The sequence below is a fragment of the Alnus glutinosa genome, chromosome 12 (genome assembly GCF_958979055.1).
Source record: "Alnus glutinosa chromosome 12, dhAlnGlut1.1, whole genome shotgun sequence".
Taxonomy (NCBI): Eukaryota; Viridiplantae; Streptophyta; class Magnoliopsida; order Fagales; family Betulaceae; genus Alnus; species Alnus glutinosa.
The window spans coordinates 21,730,830-21,750,639 of record NC_084897.1 but is presented as its reverse complement, the minus strand read 5'-3'; the positions used below and the strand labels follow the sequence as shown (position 1 = coordinate 21,750,639).

General features: G+C 32.9%; 2 protein-coding genes across 2 annotated transcripts; both read left to right on the top strand.

The window, feature by feature from the left end:
- The first annotated feature begins 2,747 nt into the window (after positions 1 to 2,747).
- LOC133851861 (bidirectional sugar transporter SWEET17-like) lies at positions 2,748 to 4,661 on the top strand. Its single transcript, XM_062288462.1, has 6 exons — positions 2,748 to 3,083; positions 3,174 to 3,210; positions 3,320 to 3,530; positions 3,635 to 3,796; positions 4,154 to 4,273; positions 4,346 to 4,661. The coding sequence occupies exons 1-6, from the start codon at positions 3,050 to 3,052 to the stop codon at positions 4,541 to 4,543; spliced, it is 762 nt and encodes a 253-aa protein (XP_062144446.1). The 5' UTR covers positions 2,748 to 3,049; the 3' UTR covers positions 4,544 to 4,661.
- Positions 4,662 to 11,900: 7,239 nt separating this feature from the next.
- Positions 11,901 to 16,836, top strand: LOC133851829 (bidirectional sugar transporter SWEET17-like). The gene is made up of 6 exons (XM_062288424.1): positions 11,901 to 12,048; positions 12,137 to 12,173; positions 12,261 to 12,471; positions 12,580 to 12,744; positions 13,824 to 13,943; positions 16,519 to 16,836. Exons 1-6 carry the CDS (start codon positions 12,015 to 12,017, stop codon positions 16,669 to 16,671), a joined length of 720 nt encoding a protein of 239 aa, XP_062144408.1. The 5' UTR covers positions 11,901 to 12,014; the 3' UTR covers positions 16,672 to 16,836.
- The last annotated feature ends 2,974 nt before the right edge of the window (positions 16,837 to 19,810 follow it).

Sequence of the window (19,810 nt, the reverse complement as noted above, 5' to 3'; positions counted from 1 at the left end):
CTCCAGGATAGGCCCATTCAGGAGTCTTGTTGTTTTGACTTGGAACCCACAATTCTCATTATGTCGGTATTAGCCTAAAGGCCCATAATTCTTTAATTTGGCCGGTCCAATACTATAACCATGTGCACTGCCACCGTCAAGCGTTTCGCCGACAATCCTCGTGTGTTCGATCAACCATATTAAATGAGTGAAACGGATGAATCTAGCCATTGTTCCTTGCAACCTTTTCCCGGATTTGAATAATAATAATAAAATATAGCTATTGGATCATGCCCATCGCTCTAATAGTATATGAAAATATCCTGTTTTCGGCCTAATCTTTGTCCGATCATTATGTGTTGGAATCTTTTATTAACTTATAGATAAGATTTTCATCCAAACCGGTTTAAAGGAATATTCTGATTCAAATGTGTAGAGTGGTTATTAAATTGTTTTTCTAGATGACTTTATTCAAATTATTTATTTATAATAGACTTTCTATAAATGGATTATAATTAGTTCCATTTAGGTCATGTGCTCTCCACCAAGAGCATTTTGTTTTTTTTTAACAAATAATTCTTCTTTATAAATCTCAAAAGCATTACAATCAAAGACTCTGAGATCTGAAAAAACTAGGAACTTAACAGTTCCCTACTTACAATATCATAAATAATTGGAGGAATTTCTTTTACTTTAGTAGTATTTATGACATGAATGACCACATCTTTAGCGAGCTGATGTGCAGCTAAGTTAGCATCTCGTTTTACATGAACCACCATACCTGAACGGAAAGATTGCAAAATACTTTTAATACCTTCCACAAAGTGGCCATACCTACTAGTATTTGGAGTCCCCTCCTTAATCTTTGTCACAATTTGCTGGGAATCGCCTTCAAGAATTATATCAAAAACACACTTGTCCTTACACAAGATTGCAGCAAACATTCCAGCCCAAGCTTCACTGCTTCAGCCACTATTGGATCAGTAATGCTACCTTGTGTGCAGCTACTTGCCGCCACCACTCTTCCCATGAAATCTCTAATAATTGCCCCAAAACACATTCAACCGTGCTTTAAGTCCACAGACAGCATCGCAATTGACCTTATAGGGGTGGGACTTGCCACACCATAGGTAGATGCACACTAATTTGCTCGATTCCATCTTCCGGTGTAGAAGTGAGTTGTTTAAAAGAGCTTAAGACCTCTGTTGCCTCCCTTATAACATAATTGAGATGGCTAAAAGACCCCCCCAAAAATAACAGCATTTCTTCGCTGCCATATTTTGTAGCTCATCCTTGTCACACCGCTCCACCATTAAACGCAAGAGTCCAAGAAAATCAACTTCCATGATCTCACATTTCTGCATTGAATTTGGTCCACTTCCCCACACATCCCTAGCTGCAGGACAACTCCAAAGAACATGGAGTAGAGTTTCTTCTTCACATTCGCATATAGGGCATAAACTATCACTCACCACTCCTCTTATTAGATTTACCTTCGTTGGCAAAATATTGTGGCAAGCCTTCCACATCAACATCTTCACAACAGTCAGAATTTTGAGGTTTCAATTTGTCTTTCATATAGTCTCGCACATGCTAAGTCGGGATTCCCCACTTCTATTAAGAGCTTGGAACTCTTTCTCCATATAGTAAGCACTTCGAACATAAAACAAACCATTTGAAGATCTAGACGTCTGGAGGCTGTAGATGACTCAAATGAATATTTAGTATAACATGTGCTTCTGACTCCAGGAAAATATCATTAATCAACCCTCGGTTTCAACTCTTCAAATCTGGGTCAATGAGTGCAGCTACCTTCGAGTTCGCAGGAAAAAGACTCCTAGGAGGTTGAACAGAAAAAGAGGTTAGAGTCGATAACCAAGAATCACCCCAAATCCGAATATCGCATCCATTCCCCACTCTCCACACTAATCCCCTTTGCAAAATGGTTAGAGCAGACATTATGCTCCGCCACGCATAGGAAGGATGTCTCCCCATCGAGGCTTCCAAAAAAGATGTTTTAGGATAGTATTTGGTTTTGAGAATACGGGCAGCCATTGAATTTGGTTCCTTTAAGAGTCTCTAGCCCTGCTTAGCCAAAAGAGTTTGGTTAAAAATAATCATGTCTCTAAATCCCAACCTGCCTTGGGTCTTTGAAAAACCCATACGCTTCTAGCTCATCTAATAGATCTTTTTAATATTTGATTGGTGCCCCACCAAAATGTCTGAATTAAACCTTGTAGCTCTTTGCAAAGACCATGAGGAAGCTTTAAGACACTCATGTTGTACTTAGAAATTATAGCGGCTATTACATTTATTATATACATGATAAATGACAGATATAACAAATTATTCACTATATCCTGATTCCTGACAACATATACACAAGCAATAGATGTCATAATAGAAGGAATATGCTGAGAGACTTGTCGAATTAATTATGTCATATTTTGCTGAAATTGTAGGGTCCATTCTCATTTATTATTGTCTCATCGGGCATCAAGGACGGCGCTGTTAGAATTTTTTTCAAATTATTTGTTCGAATTTGAAAGAATTTGGGTAGATAATTGTGAGACACCACTTATAAGACTCACATTGGGCTGCCCAACTATTTATCCGGTCAAGTAGATTTCATAAGTGATCTCTTACGATTACCTTCTCAAATTCAGACAAATAATTTAAGTCCGCCGGACACAATAGACAGCTGCAATTCTTGGCCATTCGTTCGTTCTTCTCCAACTAGGATGTGCCAAGTCGTTGCACTGACCTTCAGCTCGGAATAATTACTGTCTGAGATAGGCTTGTTTGTGATCAGGGATAATCGCAATGACCAGTTTATAAAATAGTGCATAAATTACTTTGTAGCCACGTACACAAAATGAGAAATGATCAGGCTCGAAGAGAGAACAGAGTAGCAAAGACCTCTGCTTTTGACGGCTCAAACTGAAGTGATTCCTCTGTCATAGATTCAAAGATAATTGAAGTCCGATCAAAAGCTCCACTCTGCAAGAGATCCTCACCGGAATCCAATCATCACGTTCGTTTTTTCGAGTGAAATTCATCTTTTCTCAGTATGATAAGCTTAGCTCACCTTTTTGGGGTGCTAGGTAATAGCCCATCTCTGGTTTTCTACATAGAAACGTTTGATGTGTTCTTCTTCTTCTTTTCTTTGATTTTCTTGCTCGTATACTTTTCAGGCAACATTATGTCAGGGCTACTCTACCTTTCTCCCACGTACGTAATCTCCTTTAATTTACTTGTTTTGTACTTCTTGATCTCTAACAGTAACTAGCTAATAGTGAAAAAAATATATATATATATTTTTTGGATTATAAATTTGCAGACCAACGTTTTGGCGAATTGTGAAGCGTAGATCGACTGAGGAATTTGAGAGCCTTCCTTACATTTGCAAGTTGTTGAATGCATACTTTTGGGTTTACTATGGACTTATTGAGCCCAATAGCTTGCTCGTCGCCACTGTCAACATGTTCGGTGCTGTTGTCGAGATCATTTTTCTTATTATCTTTCTAACTCTTGCACCTTCAAGAATGAAGGTATATATATATATATATATATGCTCTGTTTTTTTTTTTCTCCCTACAAAATGAGTTAAAGTTTGGATTAAATGTCATAAATAATGATATTTTATATGTGGTAGGCTAGAACTGCCATTCTTGTTGCAATTTTGGATGTGGGATTTCCAGCAGCAGCAATTTTGCTGACTCAATTCGTGCTACATGGAGAAATGAGGATTGTTGTTGCAGGGTTACTGTGTGTAGCCTTCAGTATGATTGCATACGCTTCACCTCTCTCAGCTATGGTAATAATAATATATAGATATATAGTTAGTTAGATCTATGAAGAAGAAAGGCATTGAGGCAATTATATATTATTATATAAAAACTGCATGCATTGTAGGGTCCATTTAAGTTTAAAATCATACTTTTTTGTGTACAAAATCACAATCTACGACCATTAATAATATAAGCACTTGCATACAATGTTGAACATGGATCGAGAGAGATATAATATGAAAGAGAGAGCGGAAACAGAGGGAAGAAAGAGAGTTCTTCATGAATATATTGAAGCTAGGAGTGTTAAATAAGAAACCCTAAACTAAAGATTCTTACACTTCTTCTGCTCATTGAGTGTTATTTCATGTAAAAATGCTTTGTAGAAAACGGTGGTGAGCACAAAGAGTGTGGAATACATGCCTTTCCTTCTCTCATTCATCTTTTTCTTGAATGGGGGAGTTTGGACTGCCTATGCCTTCATCGCCAAAGACTTGTTTGTTGGAGTAAGTTGGGAGAATGGATTTTTTGTTTTTGATATTGAATAAATGCATTGATTGACATCGATTTTCTTGCAGATACCAAATGGGGCTGGATTTTTTCTTGGAACAGCTCAGCTGATTCTTTATGCAATGTACTGGAAACCTAAGCCATCCAAACAGGCGTTGGACAACTTAGAGGATCAACGGCAACATGAGCCGCTCATCCCGGCCGGAATCCGATCGATTGCACAGGTAGGAAGTAATTCTCTAGAAGAAGCCGCTAACGGTAAATGAGAGAAAAGGGTATCAGATTAAAGTGTTGTTTTTTAATTATTTGTCTTTATCTTGTCGAAAACCATTTTAATTTCAGTTCCCAAGAAGCATTAAATTTGAATAATTGTACGTTGACCTAGACTGGTAGACAACCTTCTATTCAATTTGTGGGTCACTCAATATCTACATCAAAGCTTAGCTATATATCTACATCAATATATGCCTTTTAACAAACAAACAAACAAAAAAGGGGGATAAAATGAAGTTCAATGAAAGAATAACTTTTACAAAGAAATTAACTGCTTATAGAAAATTTGTGATTTTTTTTTTTCTTTCTTACATCATTAAGAATTTGTTTGGGTGTGCAATTTTTTTTAAAATTATAAATATTGAGAGAATTTGTTTTTTGAAATTATATTTGGATGGTTTAAAAAACTTAAGACAAATTTAGAAAAAATTGGATAATCTCTTAATAGAATTTGATATTTGAAAAATAGTATTTGAAATTTTTTTCTTACCCAAACATACCCCAAGCTTCTTTTCTTTTCTTTTTTTAATTAATTAATTTATTTATTTATTTTTATAAACATTCGTATGGATTTCATTCATAATCAAGTAAACAACAAGAGCATAAATCTCTTAAAGAACCAGAGTAGGTAACTCTAATATTACAATCTCTCTAATACTATTCGGATAACAATCAAGCCAAACTCGATCTGTGGCAATATGGAACCTTGCTTTTGCAAGCAAATGTGCCGCTGAGTTCGCTACCTTTGGCGTATGACAAATCTTCCAAGTTTGAAAAAACCGGAAGACTTTGTAAATATCAGCCACAAACATACCCTAATCTTCTAGGTCACTTACATGGTTAACTAAAGTCCATTGCTATTCAATCAGAGGAATAAGATTTATTTCATAATTCAGATTTTGTTTAGTTCTTTTTAATAGATTATTAAAGGGGAATGATACATGCACTATAAATACACAACACCAAGACCTATTGAGATGAGGTCATACATATAAGTCTTTCGATGTACCTTAATGTTGTGTACTTATAATGTATTTATAATAATTTGAGCATTTCTATTGCATTAAATTGCCATAGAACCGTAGATAACAACGTAGTAGGTAAGAAATTGACGGCATTCAGTTGACCCGACAACATCAAAGACCAGGGACCACCGCTGTTCCTCCATATTTAGTTGTACTTTTAATTAAGGGAACGACATGGGAAAGCAGCCATCCATAAATCATAAATGAACTGTACCTGACAGTTGCCCCCTTGGTTAACGATTTCTATTTTTTTTTCTTAGCAAATTACAAAGGATAATTCAATTTTTTTTTTGGAACAAATTGTCGATGTTCATTTGGGTATTCTATTTTTGAAATTAGAATTTAATTTTTTTTAGTGTGCAAATTTTGAAGTTTAATTTTGTGAGATAAAATTAAAAAAATTGAATAAAATATAATTTATTTAGAAAAAATTAAATTAAATATGATTTTTTTTAAAAAAATTGAATAAAATATAATTTATTTTTGAAAAAAGCAAAAACAGAAACATATTTGTTTTTAAAATCAAGATTGCCAAACGAACTTCTTAGAATATCCAAATTTTACCAAACCGATTTATTTTTGTTTTACACAACTTTTTAAATATTAAAAATAATTTTTAAGGTTTTTAATGTGATATTCTTAATAAAAACAATTGTTATTGCTGTTTTTGCTTCTCCAAATTTGGAGTCTCCGATGGGCATTTCCCTGTCGATGGATTTAGTTTGCATACCATTGTTATTATTGCAAATCGATACAAATTTTGAATAAAACTCGTACTTAAAAATTGGCTTGCAATTAGAGGATACTATAAGATAATATATACCCCCTTTAATAAGAATTGAAGTATTCAAATAAATTCTAATCATAATCTTAATTAATCTAATTCTAATTAATGAAACTCCTATTTTAACTCAACTACTAATCCAATCCAATCCTAACTTCATCCCTCTCACAACTTACAAGACATATATTAAATTCAAAGTAGATGATCGAGGACAAGTCATATGTGGTTAAAATTTGTAATGGGGTCGTGATTCTATACTGACTTCACAATGATGTGGCATATCATGAACATGACTATATATTATATCTCCTCCTTTCAAATATAAAAACTATAGGTTAAAAGATATGTATGGTGTCCATTGTCCAATGTCAAATCCCAATTTTGTTTAACATGATTGGGTAGTTGCATTAATTCCAAAAACATTCTGATCATGTAACATAGCAACCAGATGCTGTGGGTCATATATATATATATATATAGATAGATAAGATAGAGAGAGAGAGAGAGAGAGAGAGAGAGAGAGAGAGAGAGAGAGAGAGAGAGAGAGAGAGAGAGAGAGAGATTATGGTGAATAAGAATTAACGGCACATAGACTTGCAGGTTGGATTGTTCTTTGAATGGAAGCTCGCCCAACTAACATGTTTTGGAGATTTTTCTCCTACTTGCACATTACCAAAACTTCCACCATTAGACCATTCAAATAATTAAGAGTAATGCTAGATAATATATTTTTCTCTTATTAATTATTATCCTATAATGTTGGGATTAGGAGTGTATATGCGGGCAAATATTAACCGCCTACATTCATGATCCGCACATGCAGATGGGAATGCGCTTAGCAAAAATCGATATCCGGATATATATATATATATATAAGAATGCAAATAACGGTTTTAAGGTATGCAAATGCGATTCTATTAAATTCATCAAAACAACGTCATTTTGATGTTTAATACCAAATGACGTATCGTTTTTTATTAGGTAAATGTTATATTTACATTTGTTTGGTTGGTTTTTTTTTTTTTTTTTTTTTTTTCGTGTAACACGTGGTCAAAAAGGCAAAAGTAATGTAAAACTAATATATTTTCAAGTGATTATAGCTTAAAAAAATTAAAACAAGCTCAAAACACTAAAAATTGACTTAAATTATTTTTAATATCATTTAAAATAGGCCCTAAAAGAGACATAAAGAAGGCCGAAAAGGCTCAATATCAAATATGCAGTTAGCGGATAAAAACTGTAATAACCACGCAGACGCAGTTAGTGATACAAATTCAAATATCTAAAAATAATATCCGCATTTTGCAGATGTGACTGCAAATGTTACAAATAACCACATCCGCATGTACACCTCTAAACTAATGAGATTTTCATTCATTAAGCAAAACAATTTCTAATTCTAAATTTTCTTAATTAAGTTAATTAGCCAACTGGTTTAAATGAAGCAAACTAGGTTGTGAGATTTTTATTAGAACAATTAATAAGTTGAAGGAAAAAAGGGTTGTGACCTTCCAATCTCTACACGTTTTACTAACTAGGTTCTACTAACTAGGGTTTAGGCAATAAGCTCAACATTTGGGCTGAGCAAACTTGTTTACGGATTCTAGGCTTTATGGGCCTGTCCAATATCTGGCGGTAACTGAACTGATAAAACGCTATTGCTCATTGAATTCCTAGTGCTTAGGCTTTTAAAAATAATAATAATATAAAGGTTAAATACATTTTTGCCCCCTAAACTATCACAATTTCTTCGGATGGCCTCCCAAACTACCAATGCTTAGATTCTGGCCCCCCTAAACTACTACTTTCTGATATTTTGGCATCATCCTTCCATTTATGCCGTCAATTCTAACTGAAATTAGCCAAAAACTCGAAAATAACAATTTCCTTAACCGTTAGAATTTCAAAATGTAGGAGAGGTAGTTTCGAATTTCTATTTAGAATTGACGGCATAAATGGACGGATGGGGCAAAAAAATTAGAAAGTGGTAGTTTGGGGGGCCAAATCTAAGCACTGATAGTTTGAGGGACCATCCGGAGAAAGAGTGGTAATTTGGGAGGTTAAAATGTATTTAACTCATAATATAATATAAAAAATGTGAAATTTTTTTACCAATTTTGGTTCTATCACATAGTAAAACTATGTGTTGTTCCTCTTAAAAAAAAAAAAATGTGTTTGTTACCAAATTAAGGAATGAGAATAACTATTGCGATCCACTCCACCATCCTACATTTTTAATAACAATAATTATTTTTTCTAATAGAATAGTCATTTCACGTGTCAAATAAGTCCTTAATAAACTATTATTTCTCCTCATTGGATTGACGTAAATAGTTAGAGACGTGTGAAGTCTTAGTAGTTAGTACATCACTTGAAAGCATGAAGAGAATCATATTCTAGAAATTTTTTTTTAATTTAAAAAATAAAAAAAAAACCAATTGCAAACATGCTATGTCTTTTTAAAGGGTGCCAAACTTTTCTTATTCTTTCTTTATATAAATTATTTTGGGGGAAGTGGTCAAACTTTGGATTTGATTAAAAAGAGATAAAAAAAAAAAATGGAAACCCATATAATTTATAATAGCCATTGTTGGGATGTGGGCTTACGACCGAAAGGCCCAATTTCACCTACCAAACTCCCGACCCAAAGGCCCGATTAGTAAAGGGGTTCGAATTGAATCTTCACCATTCGAGCAACAATCGCTCCCTCTAGCGGTCGCTAAGCATGACAAAGCAGGAGACAGGTCTTTGTCCAACCCCTCATTTCGGTTGCCAAGATGTCCATTCTTGCTAGCTAAGTGTTAATTAGTAGGATTCGATGTAGTCAACTCGTCATTCCTCAAGCCCCCAAACTTTAGGGAAAGTATACGTCACATCAATTCGAGTTAGTCCAGCCGGGTCCCATCCAAAGCCTTATGTATAGAATATGGGGATCTTTCCCCTACCGGCAAGTGGAGCCTAATCAAGTCTTAGACCGCATCGCACCCCCAATTTTGAGATTTACAAGGTATGGGTGCCGGCCTAAAAAAAAAAACAAAACAAAACAAAAGTCTAGGGAGTACTTAAGGCAAGAGGATGAAGGTAATTAAGGCCATTTTGACCATTCCTACTCTAGGACGTACACGTAATTTTTTTCATTCAAAAATGTGATACTGACTTAAACATCAAAGTTATCTCTCATCAGTCCATTTTAAAAAGCTCTTTGTCTAACTGTTCTTTTTCTTGCAACCGTGAACACATCACCAATCAGAAAACTGTCCCAACAATCATAATTTCGAAGTCCTGGCTTAGTCAATTATTTCACATAAAATGTCAAATAGAATAGCATAGCTAGGAACGGTTTTGGACTACTATGATACATGATCTCTCAATCTTGATACCAGAGCTTTGAAAATGGCAACTACATATACGACAGGTAGTATTTTAAATGAAAGTGCTGTCATCCACCCCTTTTGCCCACTATATCAACCTAATGATGTTTTATCAATTATTTTTTAGTGTAAAATATAAAAAATGACATAAAAAAAAAAGAGGCTAATCATTAATTAAGAATCGAAAAAAAAAAAAAAAAAAAAAAACCCTCAAAAATTTTGGATTGGTTCAACCACTCATAGACACGGTTTTAATAGTTTATTCAACCATTTTGACATGACACTTCAACCATTTTAATTAGATTTAGTCACATTTTTAATAATTTATGTGGTCTCAAATCTCAAGCCCTTATTATATATAAACGGATAAAGAAAAATGCTAATCATAATTAAGAGGCATCTAGCTAAGCAAATATGCTTGCTCGGAAAAATCGTATATCCCAAAAGTTTGGTGCAAGATTCAAAATTGTGGGTCACATTCTCTTTGTGTACGTTGGTGACAATGATCTCAAGGGAAATTAACTACTAATTATTAAAATAAAATAAAATAAAAACGTATGAATTCTTTTTATACTATGTCCATATATATGAAAAATCTTTCCGAGGGTGACAGCAGGCTGCACAAGACACGTCCATGATATATTATATAAAGTACTTAGACTTGCTATATATTTGACAATTAATGAGAATTTGAAATCAAATAATGATATGAAGTTGTTACTTTGCTAAACGTGAAGCACGATGGTTAGTTATAAGAGTAATGCTACATATCATCCATTTGTCCTCTTTTTATTTCCCTAAAATTGATGTGGCTCTTAAAATCACCATTTGATCAAAATCCAATAATGATCTATCATAAATTCAATGGTGATTTTAAGAGCCAAATCAATTTTAAAAAGATAAAATGAAGACAAAATGATGATATATAGCATCACACTGGTTATAATAACTCAATTGAAAGATTGCTTTTGGCAAAAGTCATGGAATATTTGCCTAATAATTGGCAATGGGATCCACATTTTTGGGTTAACAATTGGTGCCAACCCATGTGTGAGAGTCTTTTCATTTCAATTTTGACACTTAAGAAACTCAAATATCAGTTAACCAAACAGATTTTCAGATGTAGCCTCGTAGTACTAATATATTTTTCAAAACAAACCACAAAATTTTCAGATATTCCAACGGCCTCATAGTGACCGCCAAGAGTGTTCGGTGTCCCTACATTGGCCGTCGTGAAATTTTGACGGCTCTACATGCAATGGCAACCATGAACTTTCGATGGCCTCATTGTGGCCCCATGGACTTATGGTGGCCCCGTGGTGAACGTTCGGCAGCTCATGATGGTTGCCATGAACTTCTGGCATCACCACAGTGATGCTGTGAACTTCAAACAACCTCACGGTGGTTGTCAGAAATTTCTCAAAAATTTAGCAAACAAATTTTTATTTGTAAGCCCCCACCAAATCAATTCTCAAACTTTACATTTTTCAAAACTATTTTTTAAACCCAAAACCTAAAACACTTCTCAAAACTTAATTTACATAACCGCCCTCAAATGTTCTTACATCAATTAGTGTGTAGAACCGGGATAGGATTAATGACCATAATTCCTTGTGTGTGGTTGATCACTTTAAACATGTTAGAAATACAATAATACATAGTGGAATGAATTATTCGATACCTTTAATATATCTAAATAAATTTGATCTTACGTAGTTATTCCACATGCTAGCTTTGTTCTTAAATTTTTCTCTCTGTGGTAGAGAATATATATTTGTACTGGAGTAATACCCATATAATCTACGGCCTAAATGCCTTCCGCATGCAGATTCAGAAAACCAAATAGATGTACAAACACATATGCTACCAGAGAGACATTTTTCTGTCTCTTCTCTCTATCTAAATTAAGTACGTTGATTTATACACCACTTTTTGTATGTAACCGTTATTCCACATGTGGAGTAATGCCAAGCATCACTTCCTTTAATTTGGTGTTAATTACAACACGTCTGTAGTGAAAGTGGGAAACGATGTTGGGCTGCCCACTTTGTGCGCCAATACTTTCTACAAAACCAAACTACGTGGGTTAGGAGCTGATCAAGTGACCCATTGTTGTATTATTCAATACGTAAATTAAACCTATATATATATATATATGCATGACTGACTCAAACCAAGCTACTTTAAATTCAAAGCCAAAGTTGGAAAACCTTCTAGCTAGCTAGCTAGCTAAGCTAGCTCCCATTTCTTCCCATTTTATTCCTTGAACTTTTGTTCTAGCTCTATGACTAGCCTAAGTTTCTTTGTTGGAGTTATAGGTAATAACCAATCTCATCCTCCACATATTTTTTGGTGGGTTCTGATGAATTCGATCATGTTAATTATCTCTTTTCACTTTTGTTTCAGGCAACATCATATCAGTTTTGCTCTTTCTTTCTCCCTTGTAAGTAATTGAGCTCATGATGATCATCTAAATAATTGGTATATCAAATGAGAAACTGATGATCAGAATTAATGTCGTTTTTTGCAGAGGAACATTCTGGCGGATTGTTAAGCGTCGATCAACAGAAGAATTTGAGAGCCTTCCTTACATTTGCACCCTACTGAACTCAGCACTGTGGACTTACTATGGAGTTACAAAGCCTGGAAGCCTGCTTGTGGCGACTGTTAATGGTTTTGGTGTTGTGGTGGAGATTGTTTACGTTACATTATTCCTCGTATTTGCACCTCCAAGGATAAGGGTAATTAATTAAGTTACTCATCATCATCATTGGAATTATAATGTCTGATAATCATGAATTCTATGGTATTTAGTTCATTTATCTGGCCGGCCATAATTTACTCTTCAGGCGAAGACTGCCATATTTGTTGCGATTTTGGATGTGGGGTTTCTCGGAGCAGCGATTTTGATTACTCGTTTTGTGTTGCACGGAGATACAGTACGGATCGATGTCATCGGATTCTTGTGCGCCGGCCTAAATATAGTCATGTACAGTTCACCTCTGGCAGCCATGGTAAGGAACTCCGTTCTTTTTCTTCTTCGTCATCTTCTTTGTCATGGTTTTTTGTATAATTTTTTTTTTTTTTTGGAAAAATGTAAAATTAGTCAACGTGGTTTATTTAATTTGCAATTAACTCCTTCTAGTATCAAAATAAACTTAGAGGTTCTTGAGATATTAAAAAATAACAAAGGAAAAAACTTCACTTACAAGTTTCAACCCATGATTTTTTTTTTTTTGTCACTTTTGCAATCATAATCTCAAACTTTAAAAAGTCTCAATTTTAGGGTATCAACCTTTCAATTTTTTTCAATTTCAACAATCTGTTCAAATTTTATGTTAAATCCTATCAAAATTCCTAAAATACTCATCATTTTTTAGGAAAAAAAAAAAATACAAAGATTTAAGTGTTGGTCAAAATTTAACAGAATTTACAAAAATATCCATGCCTAAATCTTTGAAATTTTTATAAATTTTTTTTTTTTTTAAAAAAAAAAAGAAAACACGTGTATGTTGAAAATTTTAACAACATTTAACGAAATTCTAATAGATGGTTGAAATTAAAAAATAAAAAAATAAAAAAAAAATTGAAAGATGGATACACTAAATTGACATTTTTTTTAAAGTTTGACATGATAATTGCAAAAGTAATGAAAGATCAAGGGTTGTAAGTGAAGTTTTTCCAAAAAATAATTCACTCTTCACAGTCAAATTTCTTTCAATGACTTAACAGATTTCATTAGTATGATATTTACTATTTTAAATAGGATACATGACATAATTTTATCGACTCTGACGTGTTATTCTATCAAAACTTGTTAATTCAATGACGTAATTTGATTATATAAAGTAAATTATTTTTTTAACGTACCTAAAATAATCTTTGAATTCATTTTAATAAAGCTAATTACAAAATAAGTCAGGCAATCCCAAAATGATTGAAGGGTGAGTGGAGCCCAAGTTGTAATATTTTTTTTTTTTTTGAGATAAGCCCAAGTTGTAATTGGTTTACTAAATAATTGATATATTTTTATATATTGTTGTAGTTGGTTTACTAAAATAATTGATGTATTTTTATATATTGCAATGTACAGAAAACGGTGGTGACAGCTAAAAGCGTAGAGTACATGCCTTTCCTTCTCTCCCTCTTCCTTTCCTTGAATGGAGGGATTTGGACTTTCTATGCCGTCCTTGTCAAGGATTTCTTCCTTGGAGTAAGTACTCGATAATCTTTTTAGAATATTATTAGTCGATTAAATTTATATTTCTCTATTATTTTAAACTTTTTAAAAAAATGGCTTAGTCAAAGATTTTGAGTTCAAATCTTTATCTCTTTTATTTATTGTCATTTTAATTAAATATTTTACATGTTGAGTTTCACTTACTAAAAGGTAATATGAGCCTACTACTAAAAGGTAATATGAGCCTACCCGTGAAGAAAAATATTAAAGTATTGATTAAGTGATAAAATTTACCTCTTCTTATCATCTTAAGGTCCGTTTGAGTTTGCAATTTCAAAATGTGCAATTTAAAAAAATGATTTTTAAAAACGCAGTTAAGCGTTTAGCAAAATCTCAATTTGACATTTAAAATTCCATGTTAGGCTTTAAAATTTCATGCTTTCAAAAAAGTACATCATTGCCCGGGCGATTTAAGCGATTTGAAAAAACATAAAATTTGCATTTTCAAATGACTTATTTTCTACCATTTGATTTAAAATCACTTTTTTTTATCTATTAAAATTGCAATTCCAAACACACCCTTAAACTTTAAAAAAAAATGATGATTTATCAATCTTATTCCTCGGCATTCGCATCTTTATATTGAATTTTCTGATGGTTATAAGTTGGAATTTCTTTCAAATTAAGCATGCGTTTGCTTCTCATATGGAGCTCTGCCCGTTATTCTTAATTAGCCTTAATCTCTGTTATTGGTCAAACCCAAAACTCCTTATAAATAATACTATTGAGTAGATTCAACTCTTTTGGAACCAAATAACTCTTTAACATGTGGATACAGGCTGGGTCCGCTAGGATGAAAAGGAAAGCGGTTAATAATTGTATGCTAGTTGCTAACTATCTAATTATTTTTATAGGCATTTAAAAAAAAAATCGTTAATAATCTAGAATAGGGCGATTAGCAATTGTAAGAATAAGCGAAGGCAGTCAGTAACCGCTCACCGCTTATACACAATATACAAAACGACTTTGTTTTGGTGTATTCAAATGGGGTTTTAAATAACAGTACCATATATTCGGCAAAAAAAATAAGAAGAAGAATAAGCAACCTAAAAACATCTAAAATAGGTCCAAAATAGAGGTCCAATGAAAGGCTAAAAAAGAAAATAAGCACAAAATGTCCAAATTTAAAAGCGGTTCTAACTTTAAATAATTACTAACGGCTTAAGGCAAGGCGGTTGCGGTTATTAAAATAAAATAGGGAAAAGTACACATAACTCCCTCAAACTACTACTTCATTGTCAATGTACCTCCCAAACTACCAATTGTGTCAATGTCCCCCACTAAACTACCAAAAATTGTCAATGTCCCCCTAATGACAAAAATGCCCTTTATAAAATTATTAAAATAAAATAAAACTAAAAAAATATAAAATAACAAAAATTTCTTCCAAAAAATAATAAAAAATTTAAAACTGTTTTTTGTTTTTTATTTTAAAAAAAATAATAATTTTCAGTTTTTTTTTTCTTTTTTTAAAAAAAAATTGTTCTTTTTCGTTTTTTTATTTTAATAAAAACTGGTTTTTTTTTTAATTTGTTTTATTTTTTACAAAAATAAATAAATTTCTGTTATTTTTTGTTTTTCGTTTTTTTTCTTTTAAAAAAAATTGTTCTTTTTCGTTTTTTAATTTAATAAAAATTGGTTTTTCTTTTTCTTTTTTTTCATTTGTTTTATTTTTTATTTTTTTTTAAAAAAAATTTCAGTTATTTTTTGTTTGTTTTTCTTAAAAAAATAATAAAAAAAAACTGTTCCTTTTTCGTTGTTTTTTTTTTTAAATTTTAAATTTTAGTTTTAAATTTTAAATTTTTTAATTTTTTAGTTCTAGTTTTAATTTTTTGAATTTATGACATTTTTGTCTTATTCAAAAAAAATTAAGGTCATTTTTGTCTTTTTGTTGGTCTTAAGGGGGACATTGACATTTTTTGGTAGTTTAAGGGGGGACATTGACACAATTGGTAGTTTGGGGGGTACATTGACAATTAAATGGTAGTTTGAGGGGGTTATGTGTACTTTTCCCAATAAAATAACTGCATTTTCACAATGAATAGATATGGACAAAGTTTTCTTTTAAATTAGATTAAAGAATATTCTTTTAATTGAACCTATTAAATAGCTTACTTATGTGAGAATTGCTCCATTTTATTAAATGAAATGTATGAAGTTGGTGTATCTAACGGTGTATATAAAATCAGTATTGGCACGTTTTTAAATTTTTTAAATAATATAAAATCATGTACACCATTAGATGTATTAACTTTAAAATCTTTATCATAACATGAATAACATCCATTTCATTTGAAATGGAGAGGATCCTATTTCGGGAATTGCATAGTATTAATCCTATTAACCGACATATGTTAATCTTATTAAAAATACATGTAGTTCTTTTAAGGATGTACGTGGGTTTAATAGACAACTTTGGCTGATATGAAGTACAGAAGTAGTGCAGCCTTCTCCATGTTTGTAGATTTTGTTCTGTGTTCCTTTTTTCTGGCCTGTAATTCCAATGAAGTGTTGAAAACAAATTTGACGGGGGAATCGTTGCATGCAGGTGCCAAATGGGGCTGGGTTTCTTCTGGGAGCAGCACAACTGGTGCTATATGCAATTTACAGGAACCCCAAGTCATCCCAGAAAATATCCCAAGACTTGGAGGATCAATCCCAACACAAGCACCTTCTGCCCTCTTCCACTCCTTCAGAATAGAGGTCATGTGTAAGATTGTAAATTAATTTTAGCTGCTTTGTAAAAGCTAGAAGTAGCGGATCAGATTGGAATTCACGGTAATTAGCTGTTCAAATTGCTATTGTGAGAGAGCATATGAGACGTCATAGATGGCCAGTCATTTCAAAATGAAACCATCTTTGAATCTATGGGACCACTCGTGAGTTCTACAGATTCAATAATGAGTTTACACAAAAAAAAAAAAAAAAAAAAAGAAGGTAAAAGAGAATGAAACCAAACACATTTATTTAAACATGTGTAGCAGTTTAAGTAGTTAATTGTTGTGGATTCCTATACAAAAATAGCTGTTACAATATATCCGCACTATATTTTTGGATATTTACGTCATCAGCCTGACTGATATCAGAATTTTATTTTGTTGAGATCGTTTGCCATGCAATCTATTTCCCCAAATAGGTTTTCTAATTAATTTTCTGATTTTATTCTTATTGAATTTCATATTTTGACCAGCTTATTGTGCAATAAATAGGTTTCACTTGTGTAGAATTCAATCGACACAAAAATACAGTTTAGTTTTATACACGACTTCACGTACCTCTCTCAAATTACTACTTAATTACTAATGTTTTTTTAAACTTTCAATTTGGACAATGCCCTTAAACTAACCAAAATTGTCAATGTTCCACCCAATGACGAAAATACCTTTCATAAAATAAACAATAATAATAATTCAAAAAAAAAACTATAACTTAAAAAAATAAATAAAAAAGAAAAAAGAAATACATCAAAATCAAGGGTGGCCAAATTTAAAAATTAAAAGAAAAATTAAAAAATTTTCCTTTTTTAAATTAAAATTTTTGTTTTCTAACAAAATTTCGTTCTTTTTTAAAAAATAAAATAAAAATTCTTTTTTTTTTCCTTACTAAATTTCGTTTTCTTAAAAAATTAAAATAATTTTTTTTTTTTACATTTTTGTTTGAGTATTGATAAATGATTAAATTTATCTCTTCTTATTAGTTTAAACTTTTGAGATAAGTGATGATTTAACATCGTATCAGAGCAGAGGTCTTAAGTTTGAACTATACCTCCTTTATTTATCTTCCATATCAATTAAATATTTTACATGTTAGATTTCTTATCACATAATTTTTTTTTTAAATACAAAATTTGTATTATTTTTAAATAGAAATTAATTATTTTTTTAAAAATGAGGTGATGGACCCTAGAAGCTCAAGCCTAGCCCAAAAGCTCTTTGACTAAGTCTTCATTTCCTATTTGTTCTTACGACCAAAAGGCATTTTTTTTTTTTTTTTTTTTTTTTTTTAGATACGAGTTAAAAAACAACAGATAACAATGCTTAAGGCATTGGCAGAGGAAAAGAACTAGTAGCATCCGAAGCAAGTACAACATTCCTAATTGGAGCAAAATCACTTACAAGAGAACTAGGAGGAGAATGAAGCAGGGAGGATGTGGGAATGCTGTCAGAAATAAATCTAATTGCGGCCCAGTGTGTCACATAATGAACACCGAAGCTTGCACTTTTATTGACTTTCTACGCTGACCATAAGGAATCAGGAGGAATATCGTATAATGCGTTGCTAATGATGTCAATGATACGCTAATCATGAACAATAGTTGGCTGCTGGAGAGCAAGGATAACTACTTGAGAATCTCCCTCAAGGATAAACCGGGCTAGGCCAAGGGAGGAAGCTAGAGAGACGACAAGCTGGGCAGCTAATGCCTCGCCTTTATTAGGAGTACATTTGGACTGGATTTGGGTGCTAATTTGGATTAACTAACCCGAATGGTTCCTACAGATTGCTGCCTGGCATGACAAGAAGTCACGAATAGCAGTATCAAAATTTATCTTGAACCAATTAGGGGGAGATTGGGTCCACCTTTCCAGAACAGGGTCCAATTTATGAGACCAAGCATCACAATGTTGATGATAGTTTTTGAGGATGAGTCGTGCTAGGATACGAGCATCAAAGGAAGAGCCATCATGGAATGCTCTATCACGATGGAACCAAAGGAGATTGCAAGTAACAACAGCAAAAACCTGAAATGATGATGCTCAGAACTGGGAATATGAAGCCGAGAGCCTAGCGAAAGAATGATCCATATCCAATCACATAAACCTAGAGAATCCAGAGACGTAGAATCAAGTGGCCAAGGCGATAGACGCCAAGTAACTCTTGCAAAATGACAGGTAAAGAAAAGATGTCTGACTGAATCTGGCCAGTCTTGCAAAGAGGACAACAAGTGTCAGGCTGATATGCAGGAATGACCAAAAGAAAATTGATTTTGAAGTTAAAAAACCTACAAGCAGATCAGACTGATCAGTGACATCATGAATACAATCAGTCAATTCTAAAAACTAACGAATCCATTTATGAAAAAATGGGCCTCCAGCATTGCATAAATAAATTTCCACAAGCTTACCAAGTCAGCATATTGCTCTGAACTAACCCAAAACTTTGGCCCATGACAAATTGAATTATAGCTTTTGGGTTATGCAAATAATGAGATTGGATTGACACGTCTTTGAGGGCAAGGCGGGCGATCGGTTACCCTCGCTGAACTTTTGGGGGTGGTACAACCATTCTCAACGAGCGAGATTTGATGGACACAAATTACGATCACGTCTTGCATGGTGGTTGAGGATAACACTAATCAGCCAATCAGGCAAAGGTTTGTGAAAAAAAAAAAAAAAAAAAAAAAAATAGCTGACGTGATAGTATCACATCGGATTGTTATGTTAGCACGAAGGAAGAATACATATATGCTCCGTACGGGTAACATTTTTCCTCAAACCCCAGTTGCAGAGAAATTTGGCATTCTCAATCGCTAATGGTTTACCTTTTGTTCAAAAAAATAAAAGAACAATTGGCTTGTGTTGGGTTAGAAATTGGTCGTGTCAACAATATGCTACAACATAGACCTCTCCGTCGTAAAAAATATAGGAATAATTGAATCATTGGTCTCTATGGTATGCTATAATTATTTTTCACTCTATATGGTTCAAATTAATGGAAGGTCCTCATGGTAAGCAATAATTATGTTTCACTCCCTGGATCGATTTTACATCCATTAGTTTGACGGAATCTGTTAGTCATCCACATCAGACCCAGTAAAAAATTGACACACGTATATTTTTTTC